Here is a 19,655-nt window from a genome sequence, read left to right as displayed (position 1 = left end):
AGGACCTGATGATCTACACCCCAGGGTTTTGAAAGAGGTGGCTATAGAGATAGTGGATGCATTGGTTGTCATTTTCCAAAATTCTGTAGGTTCTGGAATGGTTCCTGGAGATTGGAGGGTAGCAAATGTAACCTCACTATTTAAGAAAGGAGGGAGAGAGAAAACAGGGAATTACAGACCTGTTAGCCTGACATCAGTAGTAGAATCTGTTATAAAGGATGTGATAACAGGACACTTAGAAAATAATAATAGGATTTGGCAGAGTCAATATGGATTTATTAAAGGGAAATCACGTTTGACAAACCTATTGGAGTTCTTTGAGGATGTAACTAGTAGAGTAGATAAGGGGGAACCAGTGGATGTGGAATATTTGGATTTTCAGAAGGCTTTCGATAAGGCCCCACACAGGAGGTTGGTGAACAAAGTTAGGGCACATGGAATTGGGGGTAATATACTGGCATGGATTGAGAATTGGTTAACAAATGGAAAACAGAGAGTAGGAATAAACGGGTCTTTTTCAGATTGGCAGACTGTGACTAGTGGGGTACCGCAGGAATCGGTGCTTGGGCCCCAGCTATTCACAATCTATATCAATGATTTGGATGAGGGGACCAAATGTAATATTTCCAAGTTTGCTAATGACACAATACTAGATGGGAATGTAAGTTGTGAGGAGGATACAAGGAGTCTTCAAGGGGATATAGACAGGCTAAGTGAGTGGGTAAGAACATGGCAGGTGGAATATAATGTGGAAAAATGTGAAGTTATCCACTTTGGTAGGAAAAACAGAAATGCAGAGTATTTTTTAAATGGTGAGAGGTTGGGAAATGTTGATGTTGAAAGGGACCTGGGTGTCCTTGCATATGAGTCACTGAAAGCTAACATGCAGGTGCAGCAAGCAATTAGGAAGGCAAATGGTATGTTGACCTTTATTACAAGAGGATTTGAGTACAGGAGTAAAGATGTCTTACTGCAATTATATAGGGCCTTGGTGAGACCGCACCTGGAGGGAGTGCAACCAAGGTTCACCAGACTGATTCCTGGGATGGCAGGATTGTCGTATGTGGAAAGATTGAGTAGACTAGGCCTGTATTCTCTATGGTTTAGAAGAATGAGAGGTGATCTCATTGAAACATACAAAATTCTTACAGGGCTCAACAGGGTAGATGCAAAGAAGATGTTTCCCCTCACTGGGGAGACCAGAACTAGGGGTCACAGTCTCAGAATAAGGGGTAGGCCATTTAGGACTGAGATGAAGAGAAATTTCTTCACTCAGAGGGTGGTGAATTTTTGGAATTCTCTACCCCAGAGGGCTGTGGAGCCTTATTCATTAAGTACATTCAAAACAGAGATCAATAGATTTCTAGATATTAAAGGCATCAAGGGATATGGGGATAGTGCAGGAAAATGGCGTTGAGGTAGAAGATCAGCCATGATCTTCTTGAATGGCGGAGCAGGCTCGAGGGGCCGGACGGCCTACTCCTGCTCCTATTTCTTATGTTCTTATGTTCTCAGCCAAGCTAATAGTTGGAGTACTTCACAGCTAAAGGGTGTGTTCCACATGCTCAGTAAGACGTGTTAGGATACGCAGTGCTTCAGTTCTAGTGAATGTCTTTTTCATGTAAGCATATGAACTGGGTCAAGTTAGCACACCTCATGATTCAGATTATTCTAAACACTGTGCCTTCCAAGTTTATAAAGATAGGGATTCCAGTTTTCAAATCCTACTGGCAAGTTTTTTGTTATTTGTCTAATTGTCACAGATCCTGTTGTAATGACCAAGATTTGTTCCCAGCTTCCTGAAGCGATTTGGTCATTTGGAATTATTAGTAAAAATGTAGAACTGTTTACATCAATGCCAGTGTTCTCCTCATCTGCTTTGAAATTTTAAAAATATCTTGAGACATTCAAAACCAAATGAAACCATTGGTTGTGTCTGTGCAAGCAATACTTTGACAACCGTTAGGGGATTTAGATTGTTTGTTAGGAACGAATACTGGATTCTTCTGGACTGTAATTTAGTCACTTGGTCCAGAACTTCCCTTTGTTCAGGTTTCTATTGATTCAAACTCTTCTGTTTTCACACAGGTCTCCAAAGGCTGTGACTATGTGTTTGTGAGTGGCAAGGAATCGCGAGGCTCAATGAATGCCCGGATTATTTTCAACTATGAACATTTGATTGCCCCACTGGAGCTGACAGTTTGGGTACCAAAACTTCCTCTGCAGATTGAATTGTCAGATGGCAAACTGAGCCAAGTGAAAGGCTGGAGGGTGCCCATCCTCCCCAACAGAAGGTGAGTAGCCTGCATTTTCCGGTCAACTTCACTAAAATGAATATCTCTATATGACTCATTTTCCTAGTGGAACAGAAGAAAAAGGGAAATTCCTATTGACTGCATACCTTCAACAGAAATTCCTGTATTAGAAATATGTTTTAGGGGCATATTACACATTCTTTCAGATTTACAGTCCAGAGCCTTGAAATTCCACTGTTTGAATTAGTGGAGGAGCATTAACGTTCAAGTTTTGAAGCAGAGTCACCAGATAAGACTTGCAGGGCCTAATGGCCTTTTTCTATGCTGCAGCATTCTATGATTCTGTATGCCAGTATATTGTCTGTTATTCTAACACAGGCATTAACCAGTTCAAAATAAGTGAGCTGATGCCTCTATTAAAACAATGGACAAAGGAATTATATACAAATGTGTTAAGCATTCATACTCTAATATTCACACAGCTTAAGGCAAATCTTTCAAATTGGCTTACAGTTGATCTGTCAGTCCTTAAAGAATAAGTCCCATCATCATGACTCCTTAAAATTAAACAGTTACAAATAATTAGTTTAATATTGAAATCCTTTTGAGTTTTTCTTTCATTTTCTGTTGGTTTAAAATTATAGGTCTGATTACGTACTTGGATGACAGTATCGAACAGTCCTTAGGCCTGTTTCACACCTGAAGCCATTCTGTGGCCAGGCCTTGATTTTCATGCAATCCCCTCATTAAGGGCTTAAAAATTATGCAAATAGATTGAAAGTGTTATCATCATTTCACATGCTCAGTGCCAGGAATGCCTGAAGTCATTCATCATCCATTTACAAACTGGCACTGCTTTGAAAGCCCCTTCAGGCATTTTGGACATAGTACTCTTAAAGGAGAATGCCATTTTTACCTATAGAATTTTGTTTTGCTGCCTTATTCATTGCTCATTGAGTTTTTTGGTATTGCTTGCATTGCATTTTTGCAGGTTCGATTGTGGCCTGGTTTTTTTCATTTTTGGATTTTTGTCACTCCCTATTTTCCAACTGTAGTTTTTATGCAACTGAAAATGCAGCCACCAATGTCAAAATTCTGAAAGTGTGTCTCTTGCTGGATACACCTCTCTAATTGCAGGTTTAAGAGGAGGATCTGAGGGGGTTTGAGAGGGATGTGTATTTACACCTAAGGTAATCTCACAATACCCAACCTTGCGTGGTCATCTGCGTATACAGATCAAAGTACACCCACCTAAACATGTCTGAGGAGATCTGTCTTTAACGTTTGTACTGTCAGCATACTTGGTGGTCTCAACTTGAAAGATCTATGCGCAAATTTAAGAAAGAAAGAAAGAACTTGCATTTATATAGTGCCTTTTAAGACCTCAGGACGTCCCAAAGCGCTTAACAGCCATTTAAGATAGATGAGGGCTGTGCAGTAGACGTGGTCTACATGGACTTTAGCAAAGCCTTTGACAAGGTACCGCATGGTAGGTTGTTACATAAGGTTAGATCTCACGGGATCAAAGGTGAGGTAGCCAATTGGATACAAAATTGGATTGACGACAGAAGACAGAGGGTGGTTGTAGAGGGTTGTTTTTCAAACTGGAGGCCTGTGACCAGCGGTGTGCCTCAGGGATCGGTGCTGGGTCCGCTGTTATTTGTTATTTATATTAATGATTTGGATGAGAATTTAGGAGGCATAGTTAGTAAGTTTGCAGATGACACCAAGATTGGTGGCATTGTGGACAGTGAAGAAGGTTATCTAGGATTGCAACGGGATCTTGATAAATTGGGCCAGTGGGCCGATGAATGGCAGATGGAGTTTAATTTAGATAAATGTGAGGTGATCCATTTTGGTAGATCGAATCGGGCCAGGACCTACTCCGTTAATGGTAGGGCGTTGGGGAGAGTTATAGAACAAAGAGATCTAGGAGTACAGGTTCATAGCTCCTTGAAAGTGGAGTCACAGGTGGATAGGGTGGTGAAGAAGGCATTCAGCATGCTTGGTTTCATTGGTCAGAACATTGAATACAGGAGCTGGGAGGTCTTGTTGAAGTTGTACAAGACATTAGTAAGGCCACACTTGGAATATTGTGTACAGTTCTGGTCACCCTATTATAGAAGGGATATTATTAAACTAGAAAGAGTGCAGAAAAGATTTACTAGGATGCTACCGGGACTTGATGGTTTGACTTATAGGGAGAGGTTGGATAGACTGAGACTTTTTTCCCTGGAGAGTAGGAGGTTTAGGGGTGATCTTATAGACGTCTATAAAATAATGAGGGGCATAGATAAGGTAGATAGTCAAAATCTTTTCCCAAAGGTAGGGGAGTCTATAACGAGAGGGCATAGATTTAAGGTGAGAGGGGAGAGATACAAAAGGGTCCAGGGGGGCAGTTTTTTCACTCAAAGGGTGGTGAGTGTCTGGAACGAGCTGCCAGAGGCAGTAGTAGAGGCGGGTACAATTTTGTCTTTTAAAAAGCATTTGGACAGTTACATGGGTAAGATGGGTATCGAGGGATACGGGCCAAGTGCAGGCAACTGGGACTAGCTTAGTGGTATAAACTGGGCGACATGGACATGTTGGGCTGAAGGGCCTGTTTCCATGTTGTAAACTTCTATGATTCTAAGTACTTTTTAAATGCAGTCACTGTTATGATGTAGGGAAACATGGCAGCTGATTTACGCACAGCAAACTCCCACAAAGAACAATGAGATAGTGATCAAATGATCTGACTTTTTTTTTAAATGATGTAGGTTGAGGAATAAATATTGGCGAGGACACCGGGGAGAACTCCCCTGCTCTTCCTCAATTCATGCTATTGGATCTTTTACGTTCACCTGAGAGGGCAGATGGTTCCTCTGTTTAACATCTCATCCAAAAGACAGTATCTCCGACAGTGCAGCACTCCCTCCGTACTGCACTGAAGTGTCAAACTAGATTATGTGCTCGTCTCTGGAGCAGGACTTGAACCCACTACCTTCTAACTGAAGTGCTGTCTGGAAAACTTTCAATAGCAAGATGTGTGACTCGTATTTATTTATGAGCAACAGTCCCTTAAGAGCAGCTGAGTCGCCAGACACCCGGCCCTGAAAGCCCAGTGTGCTCCCTGCACACCAACCAATCTGCACGTGGAGCATATAGCAATTATTAAAATGAGCTGACCGCACTAAATGATGTGATGTCAGCTGCATGTTACTTTCATGCTGTGCACATGATGTGTAGTTGTTATGGTAGTGTTGACATATTCATGAGATTTGACTGGAATCAGTTACTGAGCCCAACGGCATAAACCTGATCCACTGATCCAAATTTTACAAAAACTGACAATAAAACTACACAATCTTGGTCCAATTTCTCTGCAACAGTTTGTTTTTTTTAAAAAAGACCTGGTGTGCGTTACTTTGAGGCCTTCTGAAGGCCCAGTATCTTTACTGGAATAAATTAATAATCAACCCTGGAGACGATTAATTGATTGCGGTCTCTAGCTAAAGTAGCTCCAGAAGCAACCAAAGACTTTAAACAAAAAATTTCCTTCATCTCGTTTGGGCTTTGGGAGCACTTCAGGCAAAGTAGCTGTAGCGCCACTCCACTTTGTGGGTACCAGCGACCCATCCCAGATATTCAAATAACCTTATCCCCAGGACGGGCTGACCGGCACGGTACAAGGATGGTCATGGATTCCACTATGTCACACATATGCTGGTGGAGCCAGTCCTGGGAATTTCCAGACCTATGATTCTATGTTGGTGCTATTATCAAGTACCTCTTGGGGACCAATTATAGAATGGGAATGAATTTATCATAACATGGATTACGTGGAGATAATACTGAAAAATTTGTATATAGGCAGTTGCTCAAAAGTCTAAAATCCAGCTTTGTTAGTCTGGCTGGGACCTTCCTAATGTTGAGGAAAGATCTATACAGGTCAGCAATGACAAAAATGTATTATGAGCCTCAACAAGCAGGCTGACGTCTTTAAAGGTCAATTGAAGTACTGAACCACAATTTAACTCTCAGCCATTAATTCAGGGTTCAGTACTCAAATGGTCTAAAGATTAATGACCGAAGAATGTACTATTGGATGAGCATGTCCCGCAGAGCCAGGAGCAGCAGCGGCAGCAAGGTAATGGGTGGGAGCAGCACAGAGAGGAGCAGCCAGTAAAGGGGTAAGTGAAACCTGGGGATCTTACTGTGGGTACATAGTGAAAGATTAGTTCCACTAGTGGGCAAATAGGGAACAAGGCAACGGAAACCAAGGATTCTTACTGGAAGTAACAAGGAGGAAGTGAGGAGGAAAGCTCTTGAACTGAGGGTTATTCGACCTTGAGATACTTCACCACATGTGGCTATTGAGGTAGAAACTAACTTCATTTCAAATGGAATAGGATAAATATTTGAAAAGGGGGAATATAAAAAGATCTTTGACAGGGTCGGGGGGGGGGGGGGGGGGGTTGGAAATGGGGTTATAGCAGAGACCGCCAGCACCGAATGACGACCTCCTGTGCTGTAATTTCTATAAAAACTTTTCTTTATGGAATCCAAGCTCAGGGAGTGGTTTAGAGATGATGGTGCTGAGCTGACTTTTTTTTATTCGTTCGTGGGATGTGGGCGTCGCTAGCGAGACCGGCATTTATTGCCCATCCCTAATTGCCCTTGCGAAGGTGGTGGTGAGCCGCCTTCTTGAACCACTTTAGGACAATGTGCCCTGTGAGAACTGCCTAAAACACCATGCCCACTGCTCTTTGTGTGATCTCTTGGTTTGGTTCAGGTCAGCCTATGCCAGCTGGTTTTGACATGTGAAGTCCAAGTACAGATCGATTCTGACTGAGGTTCACAGTTCAGAGTTGTCACCTTCACACGTAACCGTAGTCCAAACCAGAGTCCAAGGAGATAGGGAGAGAGATCGGGCCAGTTAAAAGTGGCAGTGTCTGGGGAGCCTGGACGTACCTTGGGCAATGCAGGGGGATTCTGGCTATGGTTTCAAAGTGAATATTAGCAGGTTATAGGATTACTACTAGTTACAGGTAAGATATCATGGCATTACACCTATTACTACCAGTTACATATAGACTATCAGTGAGTTATCGTATTACTGTTGGTTATGAGGGGAATCAGAGTGTTATCACTTTACTATTAGTTATCAGTGAAATTTCAGTGAGTTACCATTAGTTACTGGTAGAATCAAAGTTCCTCCCACCTCTGGTTTCCCCTCTGTAAATCACTCCCCCACTTTTGGATTCCCCTCGTCCCCACCCACTCACAGGTAGCCTCCTAGTTCTTGGAACTTGTCGCACAACAGCTGCTGGTGCAAAACCATGACCAAAAATAGTCAAGTACAGGGGACCCAACCTTCATAAAGTAAATGTGATAACATTTGTAGAAGTCATGTGATCAGATGTCCCGTGGTCAGAATGCCTCCAGAGTTGGAAACCCTAATTGACTAGCTGTTTATGGAACCTTGCTGTGTGAAAATTGGCAGCTGTGTTTGTCTACACAAGTAACTGCACTTCCAAAGTAATCCACTGATTGTAAAGCAGTGAGGATGTGATAAGGTGCTATATAAAAATGCAGATTCTTCTTTCTATAGGAGGAACTAGATAGAGATATATATAGAAAGTGACATTTACAGTTCACAAACTGGTAAAGATGCTGGAATATGCCTGGCATTGATTCTACTATCTGTGCTACTGTATGGCATTGCAATCACAGAGCTTCAGGGTCTGAGAAAGAGTTGACTTGTACTTCTGAGGCATGCTCTAGTACATTCACACATCATCAGTTTTCAAACCACAGCAATTAGTATTGCAGTAAATTCTCTGCAGACAAAAACATCAATCTTTGAAAATCCTAGGTCTGCTTGTTTGTTGACGTGTAGTCTCTCTTCTTGTAGCTGATTGTACTTCACAGGCCATAATGGTCTGTTGCCTTCAGGTGATGCAGACTTATGCAAAACCCTGGTGGAACTAATTAATTTGTTCCTCATGTTTTAAATTATCCGATATCCTGGCCAAAAAAAAATATGTTCATCTATTGTTTCAATTCTTGGACTTTTTTTTCTTTTCTTTTTGATGGACAATCTACATTGCTACTTCACAGTTCTGAATTTTTTGAAGATAATTGGATTTTCTCTACAGACAGCATTGTTAAGGGTCAAATCGGAATGTTTCATGGTGCTGAAGCAGGAGGTTAGCTCTTATGATTAGACCTGAGGGTTTTATAAATGTAAAATAAAATTACAGCAGCTGGAAAAAAAACTCTTTTCACTGTATTAACTTTTGAAATCATTAACACTTACGTCGATAAAATCTTTCAGTTTGGATTATTTTCCTGTATGTTAAAAATTAGCTAAGAAACCTATTGCATTTGTATAGGTCAGTCGAGCATGTGTTAGGAATAAACTCAAATAATTAAATTGTGCTGCAGGGACAAGGTGGTATAAAGCCTAGAATCCTCATGAAAATGGGAGACACACGAGGTGGTTAATATTTTTTGGAACTCCATGAATGTAGAGGATGAAGGATAACAAGTATTCAAAAGAATTGTAGATCATTTGGTCTAATATTGGTAGTGTAAGTAATGCAATGTATAGGAGCATTATATGGAATACTATCCATGACCATCTGAAGACTGAAAATGCCATAAGGAGGAGAAGCAATAGGTCATGTAACAGAAGAGATAATTTAAATTAGTTGTTGCAGATATACAGTAGATATCAATTATTTAGATTTTCGGAAGACATTTGATATAGTTCCACATGTGGGACTTGAAAGATTAAATGTCATGGAATTAATGGCATATTGGTGGAATAGGTTTATACCCAGCTTGCCAAAGAAAGCAGAATGTGATGATAAATGGTAAGGGCTCTGTGTGGGGGCCAGTGATGAGTTGAGATCTGCAGAAGTTCGTTATGAGCCCCACTATCTCTAAGTAATATGGAAGAAAATACTTGTTTTAACAATATAAAATTTGCTGATGACAGCAAATGATGCCTGAGTTGTTGCTAGATAATGACGACCATCATTGATGTTTCTAATCACTGCCCAATTTTAAAAACCCATATGAATATACTTGGCATAGTAATTTAATTGCTAATATATTTAGCTTTCATATTTCTGTGAAGAAATTTGCTAGTTATTATAACTATTGCATAATAACTGTAGCAAAAATAAAAATTCTCCAAATTTAATCCCAAATAAAAATCATTACTTTGTAATTATCAATCGATCTGTCAAAATTAATACTAATCATGTTTTTGAGTGTAATTGGAAAGTTACAAGTCAATGTCATTGTAATTATCTGACATTCATTAGTGCACTGAAAATCCCAAAGCCTGAGGAAGCAGACATTTAACTACCAAACATGGTTTCATTGATGCCACCTCCACCATGCCTAGCCACATTTGTCCCTGACACTTTGTACAATGTTCACTTCTTGGAACATTTACAACATACGATGAATGAAAAATTAACTGCACGCAGCTCTGATCTCGCTTGAGCGACTACAAGTCCTGTACCATGTGCTCTAGTGTACCCAGTGAGTCATATTTAAAGTATATAATCAGATCACTTGCTACTTTGTTGCATATCAAGCCTGATACATTTTAAATGCCTGGTGACAGCAAGGTATGTGATAGAGTGACTAGTGTAAGGAAGATTGACGGCATTACATGGATCTGTTCAAATGATATGGTGTAGGGTGTTTTGGGGTTGTTCTCACCCTATTGATCGGTGCAGATATCTAGCCAAGGAACGCTTATACCTCACGGATCGGGGGTTCAGGAAAACGGGACTTATGTTAATGCACCCGGTGATGGCACAGAGAACACACAAACTCAGTGTTTGAATTGAATTGGAATGTTGGATTTATTATACCGTCAACACAAAGAAAATAACGATACAAATGGTCCTACACAGTGCATTGAGTTACACACACCCACTACAATATTTTATCCCGCTAAACTAAGAGGTTAGTGGGGTCCCTGGAGACACCTATCACGCACATACACGTATGGTCGAGGCTCACCAATCCTTTGCACTTGCAGGTCTGGCTGACCGGTTCTCTCACGTAGGCTTCGTTGGAAGCTGCTCTTCTCCCTGGAAAGCTCGGGTGAGCAAGAGGAGCAGAACAAGAGAGAGCAAAAGCAAGACTGCAAAACAAGAGGGAGAGGGGTTTCAAGCTTCCACTTATATACCCCTCTCTTACAATGGTCTTAGTCACTTAAATGAGGCACTTCCATGCCTGTTTAAACAGTTCTTACAAAGTCCTTAAGAATCTTTGATGGCTTTTGATGGTCTCTCATCATGTTGCAATTGCTTCTCTCGATGGGTCATTGTTGTACGAATTCATTCCGATTTGTTGAGCACTTGCCACACAAGGCTTCTTTTGTATCCAACGTCTTAGGTGTTGATCGGTTTTGCTTTAAAACAAAGACATGGCCCCACCATGTCTGGAGCAGTTGCCTCTTTCAATGGCTGACTGCCTCTCGAATTAGTGCTGAGTGTTGACCACCTGCTGTAGGTTTTGCATTAAAACAGATGTGTCTGAAGCAGTAATTCTCCCACATTCCATTGTGTGTGTTGTTGATTTGTCTGGTGACCTCTCACCTATCCTTCCATCTTAGGATTTTGTTCAATGGCCAAAGTTTTATATACTCAGGGAAAAGGTGGAATTCCCAGAATTCTTACAGTGTATGGACTAAAGAATGATATGTGTACATAAGGGTATTGTCATATACATTGGACCAAGAAATGTGAAACACAAATGGGTCTGATTATTGACCATTAAATGAAGGAATACAGTCAATATGAAATCATCACTAAGGCTAATCATTTAAAAGTATGTATCTCCAATGCATTCAGTGAAAGTTGAGAGGTTATTTTAACCCAACTTAACTCATGGGCAAGGCCACATTTGCAATATTGTATGCAGTGTGCATATCCTACCTTCAACAGGACACCAATGCATAAGAGGATTCACAGAAACTGACAATAACAATTCCAAAATTTGTTAGCAGAAATTAACAGAAGAAAACTTGTTTAAAAAAAAAAGAAATTTAGAAAGGACACAAAAAGAGTAAAGATATAGATTGTATTGCTATAAGCTTAAGCAGGCTATTTAATGTGACTGGGTACACTGAACTCTCCTGGTGTCTTGGCCAATATTTATCCCTCAATAAACACATCAAAAAACGGATTAACTGATCATTTATCTTATTGTTGTCTATTGATCCTTGCTGTCGCAAATTAGCTGCTGTGTTTTGCATACAAAACAACAGTGACTATACTTCAAAGGCAATTGATTGACTATGAAGTACCTTGTGACATCCTGAGGACGTGGATGATGCTATACAAACACTTTCATTTTATTATGTCAGAATCGATCCAACACAAAAGTACACAATTTGATGGCTTCTGTCTGGTATTCCACCTAATTTTCAACATTATAAATGGCTGGTGTATCTCTGGGCATTATCCCCTTATCACCTGAACTTATATAACAGCATAATATAAATTAAAGCAAAATCCCTTCTGAGCCTCATAAATAAAAGTTCCAATACATTCCATAACTTCCCTTCCCAGAAGAGGTCTCTTGTATGCGAGTTCAGTGGTACACTAACAGGGACTGTGCATTCTGCGATTGACGTGCCACCATTGATTTCAGCGGAAATGAAAATCGGGCAGGTTCTTCAACGAGTGGGTGTTCCACTCCGCCAGTTTACCGCCTGGAAAATTACACCCCAAGTATCCTGTAACTTATAGCCCAGTCCTTTCAATTAATAACAGTTGACATACCAAATAACGGCACATCACACCTGCCTGTTTTGCCCTTCTACCTATTAAAGACCCTCACTGTCTGCCTCTGCCAATTTCCTTAATAAAACAGACGTCCAAAGATCCCTGGGCATTCCCCTATTCCCAAAAGTTGCAAACATACACAGAAATGAACTGAGTTCTGTGTTCAAGCCATGTTTACTTCCGATAACAACATTCACTCAAAGATGCTCAAAAATCCATTAACCCCAACTACTACTTTTTAAACACCATGCGCTAGCTAACTTACTTGCTTGTTTAATCTCCTAGTCAAATAATTCTACAAGGATGCTCCCTGAGTGAGATGAGTTTGAGCGATGGGTGGGTGGAATGGTTACTCCAGAGTTTAGGGTATCTATTGAGGCAATGATAGCTGCCACTCCAGAAGCCACGATGTCCTTACTATCTTCTCCTTGTGCCTTGTTGCTGCAGAAATGTGCTGATCTTTCACTGTCTCCAGGGTGTCATGCAGGACATAAGAAGCTTCCCACAATCTGTTGCTGATGCAGGCAGTGGACTCCTCCGCTTATTCGTCATTTGAACCATATGCATGGAAACTTTCGCTAATTCCTCCATAATGACATTGATGCTTCCTAATCCAAATCACTTTAACTTCAGTGGTGGGGAAACTTTTGGAAACGATAATTCAGGACAGAATTAACAGTCATTTGGATGAGTGTGGATTAATTAAGGAAAGCCAGCATGGATTTGTTAAAGTTTTTTAATGAGGTAACAGAGAGGGTAGACGAGGGCAATGCAGTTGATGTGGTCTATATGGATTTTCAAAAGGCGTTTGATAAACTGCCGCACAGTAGGCTTATCATCAAGATTGCAGCCCATGGAACAAAGGGGGTAGTAGCAACATGGATACAGAATTGGCTAAGGGACAGGAAACAGAGTAGTGGTGAAAGGTTGTTTTTCGGACTGGAGGGAGGTGTACAGTGGTGTTCCCCAGGGGTCAGCGGTGGGACCACTGCTTTTCTTGATATATATTAATGACTTGGACTTGGGTGTACAGGGCACAATTTCAAAATTTGCAGCTAACACAAAATTTGGGAGGATAGTAAACAGTGAGAAGGATAGTGATAGAATTCAAGAGGATATAAACAGGCTGGTGGCATGGGCAGACACGTGGCAGATGAAATTTAACGCAGAAAAATGCGAAGTGATACATTTCAGTAGGAAGATTGATTAGAGGCAATATAAACTAGAGGGCACAACTCAAAGGGGTACAGGAACAGAGAGATCAGGGGGTATATGTGGACAAATCGTTGAAGGTGGCAGGGCAGGTTGAGAAAGTGGTTAAAAAAGCATATGGGATCCTGAGTTTTATAAATAGAGGCATAGAGTACAAAAATATGGAAGTCATGATGAGCCTTTATAAAACACTGGTTCGGCCACAACTAGAGTATTGTGTCCAGCTCTGAGCACCGCATTTCAGGAAAGAAGTGAAGGCCTTGGAGAGCGTGCCGAAGAGACTTACTAGAATGATTCCAGGGACGAGGGACTTTAGTTATGTGGATAGACTGGAGAAGCTGGGGTTGTTCTCCTTGGAACACACGGTTGCGAGGAGATTTGATAGAGCTATTCAAAACCATAAAGGGTTTAGATAGAGTAGATAGAGAGAAACTTTTCCCATTAGCGGAAGGGTCAAGAACCAGAGGACATAGATTTAAAGGTGATTAGCAAAAGAACCAAAAGGTGGCATGAGGAAAAAAAACTTACTTACACAATGAGTGGTTAGGATCTGGAATGCACTACCTGAGGGGGTGGTGGAGGCAGATTCAATCATGGCCTTCAAAAGGGAACTGGATAAGTACTTGAATTGGTGATGAAGTGGCAGGAATTGAGGCCCTGGACATGTCAGCAGATTCCACTCTGGAAGTGGTTGAGAGGTCATTGGAGTGGTTGGGCTTTTCTGGCAAGGCAGTTCATATGATGCGAAACACAGAAGAGCTGCATAGCAATGCCCACACTGATATTACGCTTGAAGAAATAGCGGCTAAGCATTAAGGAATTTCAGGATCTGTGGAGAAAAAAAACAGATTTAACGTTTCAGGTCAATGATCCTTCGTCAGAACTGGAAGAAGTTGAAGATCTTTTTAAGCAAGTACTGCTTAAAAAATGATGTGGAGATGCCGGTGATGGACTGGGGTGGACAAATGTAAGGAGTCGCACAACAACAGGTTATAGTCCAACAGCTTTATTTGAAATCACAAGCTTTCGGAGCTTTGCTCACCTGAGCAAAGCTCCGAAAGCTTGTGATTTCAAATAAAGCTGTTGGACTATAACCTGTTGTTGTGCGACTCCTTACATTTGCTTAAAAAATGTTTTTACAGAAGTACACAACTTGCTATGCCACCTACTTTCCCTGATCACCATTCTAAATGGCTTGTGTATCTGAGAGTTAACCCTTTTGTCAGTTGAATCTAACCTCATATCAACAGTATAATATAAATTAAACCAAAATCTCAATATGTTACAAGAGATTAAATATTGTTCTCTCTCCCTGAGTAATGGGTATGTGGAATAGTCTCAGTAAATAATCTGATCAGAAAAACAATAGAAATAGATGATCAGATATTTAATGCAGAACAATGCTGCTGGAACCATGGATGTTGTTGTGTGGATCGGAACTGACTAGTTTTGAATAGTGTGGGTTATGGAAATCATATCCTGCAGTTTTGCTCAAGTATCTTTGGGGATTGGGGAGAAATTTCATAAAAATTTGTTCTATTGTTTGGTTGCCTTCCATCAGGAAATGAAGTCAGTTGATTTGATTCTATGACAAGACAAAGTTTACATGGTCTAAGGGCTTGATAGGGCAAATAGCCTTTTCTCAATCAATCTTTATGTTCTTATGGTTCTGTTTAAGGAGTAATAATCCTTCAGTAGTGATACCTCTTACTTGGACAATCCCAGAGCACAACCTTTTCAACAAAGGAACTCAAAGTGATGCACCATCAAGTGGTGGGATGTGAATTCCCACCCACCCCCTCATGTTTCCCATCAAAGCCACAATGCCATGGAGGGCTCCAAGCAAAGACCAGAGGTTTTTCCCATCAGGAAGGGAGAGAAAATCAGATGGAGTGCCATCCTCAGGCTACTCTTGTGGATCACCAAAGCACTGAAGCAGGTCATCTACATGACGGTAATTGGCACATAGTGCAAGGAAACCAACAACAGAGTAAGGGAGAAGTACCTATAATTTACTGGCAGCCAAATAGTGAATTGCTTTGGTGTACCACCCATCTACACTGCTAATGTTGGGTTGCAACTTTGGATCTGTGATCCCTACATGGCAAGTTCCTGGGCCTAGCAGGCTTTGGAGGGTGGCACCAAGTGGACGCCAGGCATTTGTCCACAGCAACAGATGGAAACTGGAATTGCAAATCACCTCAGGCATATCATCATACAACTGCCAGCAACTGTCTTTAGAATGACTTTGGCAGAAACCTTGAGGAAAGGTCTGTCGCCAAATAACATTTGGCTCCTTTGCATATCCAATTGTTCGGCTGATGCAGCTGAAATATTACAGCTCTTTGAGGCCTTGCCAAATATTGCATAGTCATTAGAGTGGTTGGCAGGACGACATGAGGCCTTTCACACAATAATAAAGAAAATATTAATTTTTTAAAATTTCAAAGTCATGAAGTTAATTTGTCATTTACCTTGCTGTACATGTGCTCCATTTTTCAGGCCCACCCGTGACAGTGAGGATGAAGATGAGGAAGAACGAAGCAAAACACGAGGCTGCACTCTGCAGTACCAGCATGCATTAGTGAGAGTGTTCACACAATTCCACACAACTTCCTCAGAGGGTACCGATCAGGTGATCACCATGTTAGGACCTGACTGGTCAGTGGATGTGACTGACCTAGTCAGTGACTTCATGAGAGTGGGGGACACGAGAATTGCGCAGATCATGGAGGGCAATGTACTGGGTGGACGTGAGCCTGGAACAACTATGTTCAAGGTTAGTTTCTTGCCTCACAGTTGTCTGCTTGTTTTCTTTGGTAGTTTAGAGATGATAGTTCAGTGTATGCAAGAGGCTGAGTTTTCTTGTTTGAAGTATAGAAAAAAATACTGTGAACTTCAACCTGCAAAATGTGTGTAATATGCCAGCATGTGTCATGTGAGTCACTACTTCTGTTAGAATGTCATAACACAGTGACGGCTGAAACCATACCATTTGACTGTCATGACCTCCACTATGAGTTCCCACTCGAATCTTGGGTATTTTCTGTTGTTGAGGAACTTACTCTAGATATTGGCAGGTAATTGTAAATTACATCTCTTCTCTAAAGTCATAAGGAGTCAGCAGGAAATGACTGGCTTTCTTTTTTAAAAAAAAATTTTTTTTTAAAAACGTGACATAGTGTGACACTTTAAGTGTGATGGATATGCCTCAAAACTTGTATATGAAAGAGATAAAATTAGGTGGACAGACAAATAGATACACAAACATACAGATAAGTGGACAGACAGAACAATAGGCTGATAGCTACAGGAGGTTTTTAAAAGCTCAACTGACTTAGTCACTGTTTAAGCTGCGCTGTCATGGTTTACCATCCTTTCTTTAAAAAAATAATTAATTCTCAGGATGTAGGCATCACTGGCAAGGCTGGCATTTATTGCCCATCCCTAGTTGCTTTTGTACAACTAAGTGGCTTGCTAGGTCATTTCAGAAGGCAGTTAAGAGTTAACCACGCTTGGATTTTTACAACAATCCAACAGCTTCATGGTCACTTTTATTGGTCATGATGTGGAGAACCTTTTCATTCAATCATCTGACGAAGGAGATAATCTCCGAAAGCTTGTGATTTTAAAATAAATTTGTTGGACTATAACCTGGTGTTGTAAGATTCCTTACTTTTATTGGTACCAGCTTTTTTTTTTATTTCCAGATTTTTTTTTGAAAACTGAATTCAAATTCTCAAACTGCCATGGTAGGAATTGAATTTACGTTCTCTGGATTATTAGTCCAATAACATAACCACTATTCCACCTTACCTTGTTTTGGACCCATGAGTACAAAATCGCAGGAGGAGATTACTGCCTTATAATCACCACTAATTATCTATTCTTATTTATATTTCTTACATGGTTAGAACAACTGTAGTTTGGTCATGGTCGACTATTTTTAAACAAATTACTTTTTACACTCCAGCAGTGTTTTGTTTCTCCTCTCTCATACCAATTGCAAATATGTGACAGGCAATTTGCATTACTAGCCATATAGCATCACTGGACAATTACCACCACCTAGCATAATCAGTGAAACTTAAACTTGCTCCCATCTAAAACACCACAGAAGCCCTATGCTGGGGTGAAGAAAAAAAATAGAAAATACTTTGCTTGCTTAAGATGAATAAACTTCAGTGAAAATGAACAAATACAGCATATTGCAGAACACACCCAAGAAAGTGAGCTTCTAAAGAGAATGAGTGATAAAGTGAAATGAATTAGTCTTCAAATAAACTAGACAACCTGGCTCCAATCAATCAACCAAAATCCCCAGCTGGTATGACTTTAATATTAGTATGTAATAGTTCACACTCTTAATTACCAAACACAGATTCCTCTTGGGAAATGTGCAAGTTTGGAAATAAGATGAGGACAAGATCTTATTCAGCTGTGAAACGTCATAAGTTCTGCTGACACTTACTTCTAAATTCACACATGAAGATGAAAGCAAAAAGTTGCATTTTTTAAATTAGCATCTTATCATATTTCTTAGGACAGCCCAAAGCACTTCACATGCAATGATTTATTTACTTTTGAAGTGTGGCCACTGGTGCTATGTAGAAAAAGCACTGCAGTCATTTTGTGCACAAGACCCTGCAAACAGCAATGAGATAAATATCCAGTCAATCTATTTTTGATGGTTAGTTAAGGGAGGATTCTTGGCCAGGACACAATGACAGCCTCCTGCTTTTCTTTAGGTTGGCACATCCAAAACTGCAGCATGTCCTTAATTTTGTACTGAACTGTCTGCCTAGATTACATGCTCAAGGCTTGGAATGGAGCTTCAACTCACAACCAATCTGACTCAGGCACAAGTACTACTCACATTTAATGGCCAATTAAGCAACTTAACAGAGGGCTTCTAGATGGGTCAACATTTTCAGGAAAAGTGTCGGTGGGAGAAAACTGGGAAAAATACAAATATAGCACAGAAGTAACTGAATTTAAAATGAAAAGTTTCTATGATAGATACTATCTCAATGTTAGAATGTACAGCACAGAAACAGGCCATTTGGCCCAACTGATCCATGCCGGCGATGGTGTCAGTTATGGGAGGAATGTGTAATCTACAAACAGAATTTGAAAACAAAATTGCACTTCAGAAAAACAAGCTCACATTTATATATCTTCCCAAAGTGCTTAACAACCAAGGAACTTTTGAAATATCATGGCTGCCATCTTTCACACAGCAAGATACTACAAACAGCAAATAAGATGAATGACCAGTTAATCTGTTTTAGTGATGTTGGTTGAGGGATGAATGTTAACGAGGAAGGTCTGAAACAGTTATTTTTCACAGAGATGCTCTGCAACAAGAACTAAAGGCAAGAGATGATTGACACATTCCACTTTACAAAAGATTTTTTAAAAGTGTTACACAAGATAATCTCAAGAAAGACAAGAAAGCTCAGCTGAATCTGATCTCCAACACCATCCCCAACACAAACACTCCACTAGTATCCATCCAGAATTAAACATACAATAGATGGTGCAATAAGAGACACAGATGAAAATAAAGCGATGTAGCTTTAATCCTAAAAATTCTAATTAAATGGCTAGATAACTTGCCTGTAGAACGAACCACCTCAGCCAGTGGACAGCAACAGTTCACACTTTCCATCATAAAGCAAACAAGGTTCTTAATATGAACCTTCATCACCACCTGGAAGAATACCATGTATTAATAGGTACTCAAATAACAAACAACAAAAAACATACTATGTTGAAGAATTTATAATCCTAAAAGCAATCAACACCTGCTGCTCATCTTCCTGCTAGGTTGGCCTGGCAGGGAAGTTGCAATGGCTTCTCCGCATTGGCTTCAGATTAAAATTGCAGTCAGACCCTGATGACATCATCAGAGCCAGATCTGCATATTTAAAGAAGGACTCCACTGGCTTCTGGTGGGTGTCCCTCTCGTCTGCTGAGAAGAACAGTTTAAAATCAAAACCCAAAGAAAGACAGCGGGACCTCGATGGGTAATTGCCACCGGCGAGTTTAACTGCCCGCCTGCCCGGTTTCTGAAGGGTGGGCAGGGTTGAAATCGTCCCTTATAAAATCATGTTGCACATTACACACAGCACATAACGAAACAAAATACTGACTAACCATTCAGTTAGAAAATATTCATACCCACAATCAGATTGAACCAGTGCAATAGCAGGGTACAGAAATATGGACATCACCGATGACTACATTGAACTCCACATCAACAGCAGCATATGTCATACAGTCTCATCAACTTCACCACAGAAATAAAAATCACACTAAAATATCAAGCACAAAGCACACCATGCTCCAAAAGCAATCGACACACAACAGTAGGCATAAGTGGAAC

General features: G+C 40.5%; 1 protein-coding gene across 1 annotated transcript in view; it reads left to right on the top strand.

Annotated features, from left to right (window-relative positions):
- tmem132e (transmembrane protein 132E) overlaps positions 1-19,655 on the top strand; it is a 621,750-nt gene that overhangs the window by 545,757 nt on the left and 56,338 nt on the right. Inside the window, exons 6-7 of the mRNA XM_068008053.1 lie at positions 2,089-2,294; positions 15,770-16,046. Of these exons, the coding sequence (XP_067864154.1) occupies positions 2,089-2,294; positions 15,770-16,046 (483 nt within the window). The remainder of the gene's footprint in view (positions 1-2,088; positions 2,295-15,769; positions 16,047-19,655) is intronic.

The sequence above is a fragment of the Heptranchias perlo genome, chromosome 28 (genome assembly GCF_035084215.1).
Source record: "Heptranchias perlo isolate sHepPer1 chromosome 28, sHepPer1.hap1, whole genome shotgun sequence".
In the NCBI taxonomy this organism is placed as follows: domain Eukaryota; kingdom Metazoa; phylum Chordata; class Chondrichthyes; order Hexanchiformes; family Hexanchidae; genus Heptranchias; species Heptranchias perlo.
The sequence above is the reverse complement of the archived record's forward strand: the minus strand, read 5'-3'. Positions and strand labels throughout refer to the sequence as shown.